This window comes from Cynara cardunculus (assembly GCF_001531365.2).
Source record: "Cynara cardunculus var. scolymus isolate 2C chromosome LG 9, CcrdV1, whole genome shotgun sequence".
Taxonomy (NCBI): Eukaryota; Viridiplantae; Streptophyta; class Magnoliopsida; order Asterales; family Asteraceae; genus Cynara; species Cynara cardunculus.
The window spans coordinates 9,052,224-9,067,595 of NC_037536.1; the positions used below are offsets into that span (position 1 = coordinate 9,052,224).

At 33.8% G+C, this 15,372-nt stretch overlaps 1 protein-coding gene across 2 annotated transcripts; it reads right to left on the bottom strand.

The window, feature by feature from the left end:
- Window positions 1–10,224: 10,224 nt before the first annotated feature.
- Window positions 10,225–14,921, bottom strand: LOC112518370 (DTW domain-containing protein 2). 2 transcript variants are annotated; one of them, XM_025126038.1, is made up of 2 exons: window positions 14,579–14,921; window positions 10,225–10,797 (listed from the first exon to the last, which is right to left on the bottom strand). In XM_025126038.1, the coding sequence occupies exons 1-2, from the start codon at window positions 14,904–14,906 to the stop codon at window positions 10,388–10,390; spliced, it is 738 nt and encodes a 245-aa protein (XP_024981806.1). In that variant the 5' UTR covers window positions 14,907–14,921; the 3' UTR covers window positions 10,225–10,387. The 2 variants fall into 2 exon arrangements, with proteins under 2 accessions (XP_024981806.1, XP_024981805.1); XM_025126037.1 differs by having other exon boundaries at window positions 10,225–10,803.
- Between the last annotated feature and the right edge of the window lie 451 nt (window positions 14,922–15,372).

Consider the following 15,372-nt stretch of genomic DNA (forward strand, 5'->3'; position numbering starts at 1 on the left):
TTCTTATAAATATAATAATTAATTATTTTGTTAGAACTCGATAATTATCCTAATTATATTTTAGATTTTTTATATTTTAAAATGAGATGTTTATCCTCTACTTGATTATGTTTATTTGTAGTTAGTTACACGAATTCAAACATGGAGCTTTAACGAGTTGTACTTGTGCATAATTTACTTGTAATCTTGAAATTTTAAGTAATATGCATCAATATACAGTACTTCATGCATAAAAAATAGTTTTTAAGAGTTTTTGTCAAATGATTTATAATATAGTATAGATAAGAGCTTAAAAGCTCTAAATGTCCTCTGAAATTTTAAGTGGTAAATGTACCACTTAATACCTCTTAATCATAATTTGCTATTTATCATATGGTTCATATTTCGGGAGCTGGAAGAGATTTGTTAGCAAAAACTATTCAGTTTTTAAACTTTTGTAAAAAACACTATTTTTCTTTTATATTTTTACACTAGTTTGATCGATTCAAATTTCAGACTTCAAACATTAAAACAATCTTACTGATCCAGATTTCAAACTTTAGGACCACCTCTTATAAATCATAAGTGAAATTAGACTTCAGATTTCAACACCTCTTAAAAAACAAATGCCATCTAAATCTACAATTCTCATAAAGATAATTAAGTAGTTTGATAACTTGTATAAAAAAGAATGAGATTATATTCTTTTCAATTTGGTATCATAATGATATACCCTTTTTTTATATATAGTTTTCAAGTTTTGATCGCAATTATGTTCGTACTAATATATTTATCATGTTTAGGTGGTGTTTGTTTTTTAAGAGGTGCTAAAGTCTGAAGTTTTATTTTATTTCTGATTAATAAAAGCTGATGTTGAAGTTTGAAATCTGAATCAATAAGACTGTTTGTTTTTATAAACTGACAAACGTCTAAAAATCTTAATCAATAGTTTGTTTTTATAAAATTAGGTGCAAACCTTTTGCAAATTTTTTTTGATTTTCATAAAATTTTTCATTGCCGAAATTAATTTCAACAATTGCTTAACAGATAGAATACAATAAGAACTTTTTGCATACCTTTTAAACTTCCAATGCTATCGGGCGCAAGTTAGTTTGTTTGCGGAAAGATCGATATTTTTTATAGAGGATAGATCGTCGATAAAACTTCTTATTTCGCATTAATCTTCTAAACTAACTTATACGTACAAAAATTATATATATATATATAGATATATATATATATATATATATAGAGGTGTGTTATTATACAACATCTACCATTTGTACAACCAATACAACCCAATCTCAACCGTCCATTTAATTTGATGAATATGTAATTTCATAGAAGTTTTGATTGTTTCCTAATGTAAAGTATTGATCATAATTAATGAATCGTATACATCTTCCATAAATATTTAAAACGTAATAAATGAACTCTCATCATTTCCATAAATATTTCAATTTATTGGGTTGCATTGGTTGTACAAATGTAATGGGTTGCATTTGAAACAAACTATATATATATATATATATATATATATATATATATAAAGAGAGAGAGAGAGAGAGAAGGTGCGGATGTGCATTTCACATGGGTGATGAAACGACGGGAGAAAGAAACAATAACCAAAGAGAATAAAAAAAGGAAAAATAAGATGACTTAAGTTATTTGTTTACCTCTTATTTATTCAGACCCTATTAAGTAATAAGAGGCTCTGGAAAAAAAAAACTGAATTATAAAACGTCTGAACAAATCAGATATAAGTAGTAATTAAGAACTGAAATTGTAAAAACAAACAAGACCTTACTCTTTTTTCGATTAAACATTTTTCTCATATTTTTAATTTTTTAAAATTCAACTTATTATTACCTGCATACAGTTTTTTAAAGCTTCAAATTTAAATTTCATAAATACAAACTGATAATCAATTAATAAAAATACGTTCAAATAAACCTCGAGTAATACTAATATAAAATTATACTATATAAAACTGATAACTAACTGATATTTTTTCCCTCTTTTAAAATGACAAAAAAAACATAAAAAATAAAATTAAGATGGACAGATGATAAAAACACGAAAAAAGATTCAAGGTTCAAATTCTCAATTTCAAAATCGAGATCGAATCGTGTTGTATTACATGACGGATATAATACACATCCAATCTTTCATCAAGGGTACGTCTTCAACTTGCATAAAAACTCCGACTGTACGTTTATTTTAAAAGTTCATGGTTTTAATTTGACAAACAAATCTAGGCAACTGCGTTTTGATTTAATTGTTAGTTATAACTTTGCTTATATTATAAAAAGAAGCTTATTGAATAAGCCATCAATGCAAGTATGATTACTATTATGTCTTTCGATTTATTTTTTTAAATCACATGTAAGAAAATGCAAAATGTATAATACTGTGCTTTTTAATAACTGCGAGTGTCTAATTCAGTTTGCACCTATATCAATTCATTCCGTGAAACCGTGAGAGGATATAAATTGGTAACCTCAGACGGAAATACCATGTTCCCTTCACCGACAGCAAAATGCCATTTCTGTCCTCATTTACTTGAAAATTGATGTATCAGCAGTAGCAACAACAATACGTAAAGAGTTGTCAACGTGATTTTGATCTGTCGAACACAAATGAGCCTACTATCGAATTTTACTTATCCGTTTATGGCAAAAAAAAAAAGTTATTTCCGCTCCTTTATGAACTCCGATAAAGTTTGATGGTTGTTTGTTATTATCCCTTTATTTTTTAAAGAGCGTATTGTTTTAGTCTTGTTGAGGACATTTTTATTGGAACACTTAATCAGGTATCAAGCCTATTTATAATCTCAAATCTTCTCTAAGGGTGCGTTTGGTACGCAGACTGGACAAGACCGAACATGACAGCTGTTCAGCGTTTGGTAAGACATGACAGGACTTACAGAACTGGTTAAAATGACCAATTTACTCCCAGTGAGCTGTTTAGTGTTTTTTTAACTAAATAATTAATATAAATGTTAACACATACGGTGTGCAAAGTATAACTTACATCACACCACTACTACTTGCAAAAATATATTTGCAAAAATACATGATTTCATAATCAACTAATGGTATATGAAAAAGGTAAATACAATATAAGCATCAAGAATCCATTATCGAAGCAAAATCTATATGCATTCCATACTAAGAAGAAAAAAATACTACCAACAAGTGCAGAATCAATTAAAATGGATTAAATATCAAATAGTAAATAAAATATAAGCATCAATAAAACAATTTGGCTAGTGATTCCAGAAAACAAACGAATTCACCTATCACCTGTACAATCACTCATGTAAGATCAAAATCGAATATTTACTACTCTGATCAACGAAAAACATATAAAACTCATCGAAAACAACAAATTGCATGCGTGAACCTTACGCAATACGTTTGACGGTGATAAAATCAAGAAAACAATTTATGTAATTTATNGGATTCCAGAAAACAAAAGAATTCACCTATCACCTGTACAATCACTTCTGTAAGATCAAAATCGAATATTTAATACTCTGATCAAGGGAAAACATACAAAACTCATCGAAAACAACAAATTGCATGCGTGAACCTTACACAATACGTTTGACGGTGATAAAATCAAGAAAACAATTTATGTAATTTATAAATTATAATAGAATAATTATTTTTTATAACAAAATATATCATTTGAAGTTTTCGTCAAAACAATTAAAATGACACCAAATAAAAAGTTTATGTGGTTTTCTATTTTTATTTTTATCTCTTTTCTATATTATGTTTTATTATTAATATATAATAAATTACATAAATTAATAAAAATATAGAAACCGTATAAAAATAATATTTTAAGAACAGTAAAATGAAAGTTTAAGAAACATAAAATACAATAAATAAAATTTAAAGAATGAATAAAATGTAAATGAGAAACCTATTTGATGTTTTAGAAGAAAATTAAGTTTTATTTTGAAATTATATTGGTAAAATATAAGTCTGTTCCATCTTGTTCCACCCTGTTCCGTTCCATGGGGTAGGGATGGAACAGGCCTGTTCCACTTTGTTCTTACTGTTCCACATAAAATTCATGCCAAACATGGGACAAGGATCCCTATCTTGTTATGTCCCGTCCCTGTCCAGTGTACCAAACGCACCCTAATTGAACATCAAAATGGTGTTATTAATAGTAAAACATCAAATTTGGTGTAATGATATTCACTCAGATCATTTTTTAATGTTAAAAATGGAATTTCAATTCAAATGTGTTGGTCCTTGTTGGGTAGTGATTAACACATAAAGTGTTCTTATGTAACACTCGGAAAATACTGAGTAGGTAAATTCTTAAGGGTTTCGATCGAACCTTATTTCACCACATTTATATATCAAGTTTGGGTGTTTCGGAAAAGTTATGTGTTTTCATATAAGTTTATGGTTGTTAAGAGATGATTGGAGGGAGAGATTTTGGTGTCTGTGGTGCTTCGATGCGGGTTAGGCCGCATAACGGCTACATTGGCCGCTAACGACCCTCAAGCATTCTTTGGCAAAGCAAACATAGGAGAAAGCGACTTTGTCCGCGGGTTGAGCCATGCCAAGGTCGCCTGGATGAAGTTCACAGCCAATCAAGCCGACAATCAACAACTCCCTTATCTGGTTATCCCCACCTTTCTCCTTTCCTTTTTCTCACTTCTCATTTGTCTACTCCTCTCCTGTTAGGACCAAAATATTCCCAAGTTTTATGAAAGTTTTATCAAAGCAATCTCAATGTATTGTATTGTAATATCTTGTAATTGGGCTTAAGGGTAAACGAGCTTATTTGCAAATGTCACCTATAAATAGGTGACATGGGCCAGAATATCATAGTTCAATTCTAATCATTCTTGTAATCATTCACATGAAAGTTGACTAGGGTTTTGAGAGTTTGTATTTCCTGTTTCATGAATAAAGAATTTAGTCGGTTTCTATTCATGATCTTCATCTTCATCTCTCAATAACATTTGTTTATCTTGATTTGCTGTGGATCTGGGATCTACAATTAGTATTAGAGCCATCTAATCAATCTATTGGTTAGATGGATCTAATCTGTTAAAGATTATTCCTCTTTACTAGGTTAATTTCTTCTTTGAAATCGTTGTTCATTCCAGATCCCTGTTTTTTCGAGTTTTATGCATTTTATGTCTATTCTCGTGAATATCAGTTGATTTCATTGAAGATTGGTGTATTTCAAACAATTTCGTCAAGTTCCCTTTGATCAAATTTTGTTGCTTTAAACCTTGTCACTCTTAGCTTAAAAATTCTTTTTCATACCCTCTTTTCTGCCCAAATGTCAAATCCGACCTGGAATGCTATGTATAGCGCATGTTCATTCGCCAGACCCCCTACTCTTCTCAGGGATGAATATGCCTAATGGAAAATTTGCATGATTAACATCTATTGAAGGTCTAGATCTTAAGTTGTTTGAGTCTGTTAAAAATGGTCCATACATTCCAATTATTGTTGTTCCAAGAGTGCCTACTACACTTACCACTGCTGAGATCCCAGCAATCAAAATCCTTAAGGAAAGGAAAGATTGGGATGATGAAGACAAAAGAAGAATCGAAATCGATCAAAAAGCCAAAAGGCTACTGATCATGGCAATCTCCAATGAAATCTTCCAATCCTTGGATGCTTGTGAATCTGCCAAGGATTTGTGGGATCAACTTGCCAATCAACTGGAAGGTGGAATCAAGATGAGGAAGAATAGACGTGCCCAATGTTTAAACGAATATAACAAATTTCACGCTCTTCCTGATGAGTCCTTGGAACAAACTTATCATAGGTTCAACACACTCATTAACAAATGCAAGAAGTGTGATGTGATTAGAACCTAGGAAGAGATCAATATGATGTTCTTGAAAAGGCTGAATGAAGAATGGGCAAATCTGTCTATGCCGTTGCAAGGAAACTAGGACTTGGAACAGTGGATGTTGCATGATGTATATGGTACCCTGCATGCCCATGAGAAAGAGGTTCAGAAGAAGAAAGCAACTCTGGGTGGTCCTCTGGCTCTGGTCTCTGATGCCAACGAGACCAATTTTACAAGGCCATCCAGAGAGAAGAAGACCAGAGAGAGTACATGCAGAGAAGAAAAAAGGAAATAAAGTTTTGATTGTAGAAATGATGAAGAGGACAGAGCATCTGACTCTTATGACGATGACATTAGTGCTTTTGCACAATCCTTGGCTCTCATCACTAAGGTGTTTACAAGAAAGTTTGAAAGGAAATCGGTTGATAGAAGAGGCAGAGAGGAAAAGAATGACAGGTTCAAGAAGCAAGTGTATGAGCCGAAGCAGGTTCCTCCACAGTTTGTGAAGGAGGAAGAGAAACCTAAAAACTCAAGCAAAATGACAAATGCTATAGATGTTGGAAGCCAGGTCACTTTACTGCCGAGTGTAAAGGGCATCTGGTGAAGGATGCTCTGTACTACAAAACAAGTACAAGTATAACCGACCACAGAGGAGCTTAATGGCTAAACAAGAGAATTGGGTCTCTGACTCAACTTCTGATGATGAACCTCAAGCATTCTTCTGTAGCATGGTCATGGCCAATGAAGATGAGACAAACACGTCTACCTCTGATTCACAGGTTCTCTACACCAAAAAATGATTATACAAAGCTTGAACAAAATATATTATTTTGTCTCATGATTTTGAAAAACTCCAGCAGAAGCTCCAAAAAGAAAAAGAAAAGAGAAAATTGATTGAGAAAGAAATGAAGATTTATAAACAAAAAATAGAGCTTCTGACTGAGGAAAAAGAGGAGCTCTCTGTGGAAAACCAAAGAATTTAAAAAATCAGATCTTCCATATAGAATGTCTTCAAGTAAAAATGTGATGAACTTAAAAAGGCTCTCGTTGAAAAGGACAAAAAGATTGCAGAAAAGGAATGCGACAGACTAATTCTCTTGCTCTTAAAAATTATTTTCATAAGGAACGAGAATTCTTGCATCAAAGCTTAGAAAAGACAGAGCTCTTGATAAAAAAACATCAAGATGCAAAACAAGTGCATGAAAAGATTAATTCTCAGCAGGGTACAACCGGTCTAGGATTTGAAGACTTAGACCCCTTTACCTGCAAGAAGAAATCTATCTTAGAACCTGTATTTTCTTTGGGGAAAGAATAAAATCCAGACTTTCCAATTCTATATGTGTCATCACCTTTCAAGAGAACAAAGTTTGAAGTAGGAGCCAGAGCAAGAAAACTAAAATTTAAAAATATATCCTATACTTCTGCTAAGTCTTTGCCAAAAATCAATCAAATTGATGTAAAAAAGCATACATAAGAAGGACAAAGTTTTCTGATTTAGTAGTTTTGATAATAAATACTTTGAATCCTAAGACTAATGGGTTCATCCCTGAACAAATAGAGATCAGGTTAAGAAGAGATTTTGAAAAGGATTTGTTAAAAACTTTGGATGAAGGCTTACTGTTAGAATATACAAAAAAAAAATGAGAAAGATCTTTGAGCATGACCTGCTTGAAGCTCTAAATCAATACTTTGTATCTAAACAAAGTGACCCAGAGATCATCCCGAGCAGAATGCTTGATTTAAACTCTTCCATGCAAAAAGATGAAGATGATTCGACATATATCCATGGGAATCTCAAAAACTTTGTTCAAATGGAAGATCTCTCTGATGAAGATTTTTTCAACATCAATGCAGATGAGTTCTTAAATCTTTTAAATTGCCACAAAAGCTCAATGATAACTCTAACATCGCAAGTCACAAACGAGATTTTCTTGATTCTGACTCTGAGTCAGAAGAGGACTTGGATAAAGAGCATATTAAGACAGAGATAAAGAGCATATGAGATTTATGTGACAACATGAATAACTAATTAACATGATAGAATGGATTCCTCTTCCAACAAACAGAGAGCTAAACTATACACACTACAAGGAGGAAAAAGAGCTTTAGGGAAGGAAGGTTTTGAAATGTATCTTCGAGAAATAAATTAGATGACAAGTGTAATGGGTCATTTATTAAACGCTTATCGGGTAAGCATTATCATGTATCACTTTCCTTCCAAATGAGCATTGCAAGGATCTTGAATCTTACCCGGTAAGAGGCATAGCAAGGATCGAAAATCTTACTTGGTAAGTGAGGGAGAAGACTCTGACACGGTAAGAGCTTATGGCGTAAAAAATGCTTACGACAAATCCGTTTTGATGGCAGGGGATGTTACTCAACAAGGTAAGTGAAAATGGTGATCTTGCTGTTAAGCGCTTACCTAATAAGCGTTTGGTAAACAACCCCTTAATGTGTGTCTTCATGTTATTTTAGTGCAAAGTTTATATGCATGAGCAATTATATCACCTTCTTATATTTTCTACATCTTTAAAGCATTTGAATTTCTTTACCTTTCATGAATCCAATAAAAAAAGAGTAATTTATAATTAACCATAAGTAATTTGATATTATAATACTGTATACATAAACATATGTTTTTGTACTATTAACTCAATGAATCGATGATAATAAACAATTTAAATAAAGCTATATATCTTACAAACTAACAGACAAGAGATTAAGAAGATAAGTAAAATCAAATAGCGTGTTACAAAAACCGCACATTACGCCATGACGTGCCTTAGACTTAACGTGGAGTGAGACACAAGTTTTGAGCCACGACGTGCTATTGCGACTGTCGCGGCGAGCCTTTTCAAACAGTGGTATTATGAAAATATGAATATGTGAATACTCATGTTTCTTGTTTGTATGAGAATATGGTAGAGATTAAATGGCAAACCTGATCAACAGAAAATCCCCCCTCATATCGAATGAGCCACATTGAGATCTTTGTTAGACTTGTCTCGGCAGAGTCCAAGCTTGCTTCAATCAAATCTGAGCTTGTTTCAACTAAATCCAACTCTTTCGTATGAAGGATGAAGTGGCTGAGGTGCATCAAATAGTGAGGTCGAGTATATCTAGCCAACCACTTCCTAGTTTTTCAGCTTCACTAAATGTTCGAGAACATGGTTCTGAGACTCGAGATCGTTAAACATTCTGATATTACTTATGAATGTCTTTTTGATGAATTCGGATGGATGCATGAATTGATTAAACATTAGTGCTTGTTCTAAAAAGTGATTGTCTTTTATATGACAACCCTAACAAATTTTATTGTTTTTAGATTTTTATGAAGTTATTCTTGATTAATAATAATATTATTATTTTATTTTATTAAACTATATATGTAAATAATTATAGACAAATATACAACTAAAATATAGATGAAAGTAATATACAATATATCCTTTAAAGAAGGAATTGATGTTTCTTTAAGGGGTGTTTGGGATTGTTTATAAAACAACTTATTGACTTATTCTGGTGTGACATCGGTAATAAGCACTTTTGAGTGTTCGGATAAACAGCTTATACCGGTGTCAAACCGGTAATAAGAAGCTTTCGAAGAAGTTAAACAATTCTAACTTATAATAAGTTGATAAAGACTTCTATAAAAAAGAATAAGTTGTTTAAGATAAGCAATCCCAAACTTCCCCTTAAATTGTAATTAAAGATACCTTTTAGAGAACTTTCTAAAAATGCACCTTTAGAAAAGGTTCTAGAAAAAACGTCAATAAAGTTGTATCTTCAAGATAGCTTTTTCATATACCTTCTTTGAAGGTATCTTTTAGTAACTCTCATAAATCATCCCAAAAACTTGAAAAACGTCACTAATAAATGCCTTAAGAGAAGTTTTTTTGGAAAAACGGACTAATCTTTAGAGAAGTTATAAAAGCGTATCTGAACCCGCAAACAAACGTCTCTAAAAGTTAACAAAACCATACCCTTTAAAACCCCTAAAACCTTTAGCTACCCTTTTATACACAGAAGCTTTTTTAATCGATTTGAGAAGCGGTCTCTAAGGTCTTTAGAAAAGCTTTTAATACCTTTAAATACAAAACAAAACCTTCTCTAAAACCCTTTTTTCTTTTAGTGACATCTATTATATCGCGATGCATTTTTACCCGAACACACTCCGAATGAAATACGATTATCACTCGGTTATTTACTAGAAAAGAAAGATGACAATTTGGAAATAAGGGTCAAATAAATGGTAGCCAGTATGAAACAGACCCAGGCATCAGAAATTATTAAAACATGGTCATAACTTTTCAATTGTATAACAACAGATCAAACCATGAAGTCAGGGATGGTTTGGTACAACATGATTAAGCGGTTAGAATGATTAAAAGACTCTTATGATATACTACCAAATGAAATATAGTTGCTTGATAATAGTTCAGAATGAAATTAGGACAGTTAGTGGTTTAGGGAGGCCCAAGATACAAAATCATTCAGAGGGTTCTAGAACTAATAAGAGGCAGACTTTTTTTTGCCAAACAAGATTCAACTGTCAACGATTCTCAAATTAATCTTTACACTTCTTCAATAACTTAGGCCTTGTTTTTGTGGGTTTCAAGAAGGAAGCCTGAAATCTGACCATTGTTCTTAAAACGCCAATCACCTTAGACTCAATCTCGACCCCATTTGGTTCAAGAATTCGTAAACAACGTGCAACCGCCTCCATGGTACTCATACACCCACCAAAAGGTTCCTTCCTAAGTATTAGATCGGAACTAAAAATTGTTCCACCATCAACATTCAAGTCATAAGTCAAACATACCTGAGTGGCAAACTTTGATAAGAACGGAAAGCTAGCGCATACCATTTCCTTCGCATGCTTCCATGTCCCATCAAAAGCAATCAGAACAAATTTGTTCATATCAACATCTCCAAATGAAGATTTCCACTGGTTGATCTCCATTGAAGGAGTTATGTCTGTACCTATAAAGTGATATGTCTACTTGTAAGCCAAGAAGAACGATTTATCTAATAAAATTAAGTTTCTTCATTGCATGCCTTGAACATTTTTAAAATGTTAGGTCAAAGAAGGACGATGTGAAATGACTGTCAATAATAGCCCTATGATGATTTCTTTTAGACAACATTTTGGACTTTGCCTTGCATTCGGTTGACAAGATTCAAGCCTAAGCATTGTGACCCACTTTGTTTAAAAAATGAGATCAAGAGCCAAGCGTAAGCATGTGTTTCCTATGGCTAGTACTACGCTCGAAGTAGTAAACAAATTGATACTCCTTGATCATTTCTACCAATTTAAATCCCCAGCTAGAATTCTTTTTATACGTAGAAATAGACTTACATAAACTCTAATACAAATCCTTTTTGTACCCTAGTGTTCCTAGCTATCAACTCATTTTTATCAATCTACTTTCGGGGTAATACATATGGTAACAGATACTCAGATAGCAACAAAAAAAAAACCATAAGGTTGATCTTTTGAGCCCGCTTCTGCTTCAAGTCATGATCACTAATCAATCAATCTGGGTAACAGTCTCTAATACTTTATTAGACTAAAGAAAGTAGCCCGATGCCCAAGGTTACCCTAGCTTCTCCAGCGGAAACAGTTGGTTTTTGATTCATGGATCAGAACTGGGTGCCAGTGAGTTAACTGATTTGGTGGCTATTATTGGCAGGTATTTCCTGTATTAACTTCATGTAAACAAGGCGCATTTCTACATTACTGAAGTAGAAAGCTGCACATGGAAAAATACACATGCATACATACTAAAAGGAGAGGATGAAATAGGCATGCATGAATCCAGACAAGTGTGGAGATAAATGTATTAAGCGTGTGCAAGAGAGAAAACACATATGTGTGATAATGAATATAAAACAGGTCCATTCATTGAGAGACAAAACCAAGAAAAAAAATAATAGGGTCACAACGGATTGTTGGTGGGATTCAGGCTACGAATAAAGGGTGATATCCATATTTGGTTTTGCTTCGACAACAGGTGATGCGAGTTTGATGCATATCGCTTCAGCTAATTTATCGGGAACTCATGTAAGCCGATAAATATTCAGGATTTGTTATTTGTTGTTTGTTAGAATTTATATGGTACAAAGGGGAGCAGCCCTACAGCCATGAGAGAGTAGCCTGCACTCATGAGGGAGTAGCCCACCATGACCCAAGTTTCTATCAATCAGTTTTAAGGAGAGTTGCCCACACCAAATCTACCAATTTGAGAATTGATTTCAGTGGTGGCCCTAGTATTTAAATTGCACATAACTTCTCGTTTTGATTTTAAGAGATTAAACTATGCCTCTCTAGCTATAATCGGGGTTTGGTTTTGAGTAAATATCTCCAGAAATCTTTGTCTTATGGTGGATTACGAGTGGGATTTTACCTCCTTCATAGGGGTTTCTATTAGATATCTTGGTAAATCCATTAAAAATTTAACCAAATTATCAGATGGACTGTCAGATCGCCTGTGAGAGAGTAAATCACTATGATTGTGGGATTGCTTTATCTTCTAGGTATAATCGGGGTTTGGTTTTGAGTAAACATCTCCTGAAATCTTTGTCTGATGGTGGAATTTACCTCCTTAGTAGGGGTTTCTATTAGATATCTTGGTAAATCAATTAAAAATTTAACCAAATTATCAGATCGACTGTCAGATCACCTGTGATTGAGTAAATCACTATGATTGTGGGATTGTTTTATCTTTCGTAAATAAACCCCCTTTGTACCATATATATATAGGGTATATTTCAAATGCAACCATGTCCATTTGTACAACCAATGCAACCCAATTAATTGAGATATTTATAAAAATGATGAGAGTTTATTTATTATGATTTGAATATTTATGGAAGATGAATAGAGTTCATTAATTATGATCAATACTTTATATTAGGAAACAATCAAAACTTCTATRAAATCACATATTCATCAAATTAAATGGACGGTTGAGATTGGGTTGTATTGGTTGTACAAATGTAAAGGGTTGTATAATAACCAATATATATATATATATATATAAAAGGTTGGGTTCACGTGAGACCAACTTGTTTTCATGAGACCCGTGAGACCACATTTTTACACTTGAAACTTCACAGCAAAAACACTGTGAAGGTAAAAAAAAAATCTCAACCTTCATAGCAAAAACGTGGTGAAGGTCTGTGAAGTTTCAAGTGTAAAAAGATGGTTTCATTGGTCTCACGAAAACAAGCTGATCTCACATGATCGCAAGTATATATCTATATAGGGTTAGGTTCACGTGAGACCGGTCTGTTTTCATGAGACCCATGAAACCAAATTTTTACACTTGAAGCTTCACAGCAAAACGCTCTTAAGGTAAAAAAGACCGAACCTTCACAACAAAAACACTGTGAAGAGTTTTAATGTGAAGTTTCAAGTGTAAAAAAGTGGTCTCACAGGTCTCACGAAAATAGATTGGTCTCATGTGATCCCAAGTCTCTCTCTCTCTATATATATATATATATATCGGTTGTGATCAATTAAAATATCATCTTTCCACCACGCATTTCTTCTATTATATGGTATCGGATTTTGTCAACGTAAACCGTCTTGCTCAGTCTACGGCTTCTCCCACTACTGGTGCTTGGGGAGCTATTAGACGGGTTTTTTGTTACCTTAAAGGCTCCCTTCATCATGGCTTACTTGTCAACCAACCTCTGATATAGCGCTCACAGCGTACTCTAATTCTGATATTGGTGGAGACTTCAATGATGGCAAGAACACGTCTGCCTATATCATATTTTTAGGCCAAAATCCGATATTTTGACGGTCTTGTAAGCAAACTGGTGTTATCACTCATCCACCAAAGCAGAATATTGAGCACTTGCTTCCACTGCCTTTGAAGTATGTTGGATTGTTCACCTCTTCCAAGATCTTGGGTTGTCTCTTTGGCTTAAACCTCGCCTTCTATGTGACAATATGGGGGAGACACAACTTGCAGTTCACCTGGTTGAACATTCTCAAATGAAGCATATTGCTATCGACATACACTTTGTTCATGACCTGTCCTCCAAGGGACTTCTCACGGTTGCTTATGTGAATACTACAGACTAGCTAGCTGGTCTTCTTACCAAGCATTACCTCACGCTCGATTTGAATCTTTACATTTAAAAATTTATGTTGCCGATGGCATGTCCATTTTGCGGGAGCGTATTATAGACCTTGGTAAATCAATTAAGATTTAACCAAATAATCAAATCCCCTATGATTGAGTAAGTCACTAGGATTGTGGGATTGTTTATCTTCCATAAATAAACCCCCTTTTGTGCTATACATATCTCTGTTGTGATCAATTGTAATATCATGTTAAATCTCTCTGTTCAATCTCTTTTGTTTCTTGGTGCTATTTTTGTTTGTTGTTTACCATAATAACCTTAACATCAGAAGACTATTAAAAGATCTTTTATTATTCAGCTTAAATATTAAAGTCATGTAATCCTTTGCTCTATATATACTTCTTAAAACCCTACAACTTAGCAGTTTATGCATATCAATGATCTGTATTATTGCTGTTCAATTTTCAACATTTGGAGTGTTTCTGTTCAATCAAATCAAATTTATGTGAAGGTTGAACTCTCATAGTTTGTGAGAAGTGACTGGTATCATATTGAGACAAATTCATTTCCATAGCATGTCAAGATTGATGTTTCAATGTACATTAACTAGAAGATCATCATCAGAATCTATACAAAAAATCCTGAATAGTCGGAACCATACCAGGAAAAAGAAACGCCGCATGAAGAGATTGGTTAGGGTTCTCTTCGGCGGCAGCGTCATGGAGAGAGTCGAGAAGAGCCGAATCACCGCGTCGTAATCGACGGCCAATTAGTGTTTGGCAGTTTCGGAGGCATTTGTTGAGCACGGGGACCGTAGCGAGTCGGTGGCGTTGCTCGTGTGGATGCTGCAGGATTACGATTTGCGTGGCGGTGGAGAGTGGTTCAGCCGGAATTGAGTCACATAAGCACACGGTCGCTGGCCTCTCGCAGACACTGCAAATTCTCCTCGGTGTGTTTGGACTTCGGGTGGCTGAATTGGTGGTCGCCATCGATAAAATTTGACATCAAAACTTCAGACAATGGACTCTAATTGGTAGCCGAGGCTCGTTCCTCATATTTTATAGAACTCGGGCAAGATGAAAAAAAAAACTCTCCATAATATGAAGAAAAAAAAATTAATATATAGTTTTTATTATCTAAAATAATATCGAACTCAAAAAAATACTAGACACAACCGTCAGGTACAACTATCTCTAGCCTTTCTGACACTTCTATTCCCACTTGTAACCTTTCAGATTCAGAACCAGAGCCTAACAGCTCTACATCAGAGCCCAATCCCTTAGATCTAGAGAATACCATATGTGTATCTGAACCTGTTCTCTCTGTGCCACAATCCAAGGGGGAGCATGCAGAGCCATCATCACCAATAAGGGACACAATGTCAAACATCCCTATTGAACAAGATTTCAGAACTCCACCTACAGTACATCCTCCCATGACAAGATGGATGAAAGA

Excerpts from the sequence above, each read along its gene's own strand:
- LOC112518370 (XM_025126037.1), bottom strand. The coding sequence starts at position 14,906 with ATGGCGACCACCAATTCAGCCACCCGAAGTCCAAACACACCGAGGAGA. Across the intron at positions 10,804-14,578 it reads TGCGGCGTTTCTTTTTCCTG|GTACAGACATAACTCCTTCA; the intron begins GTATGGTTCCGA and ends ATCACTTTATAG.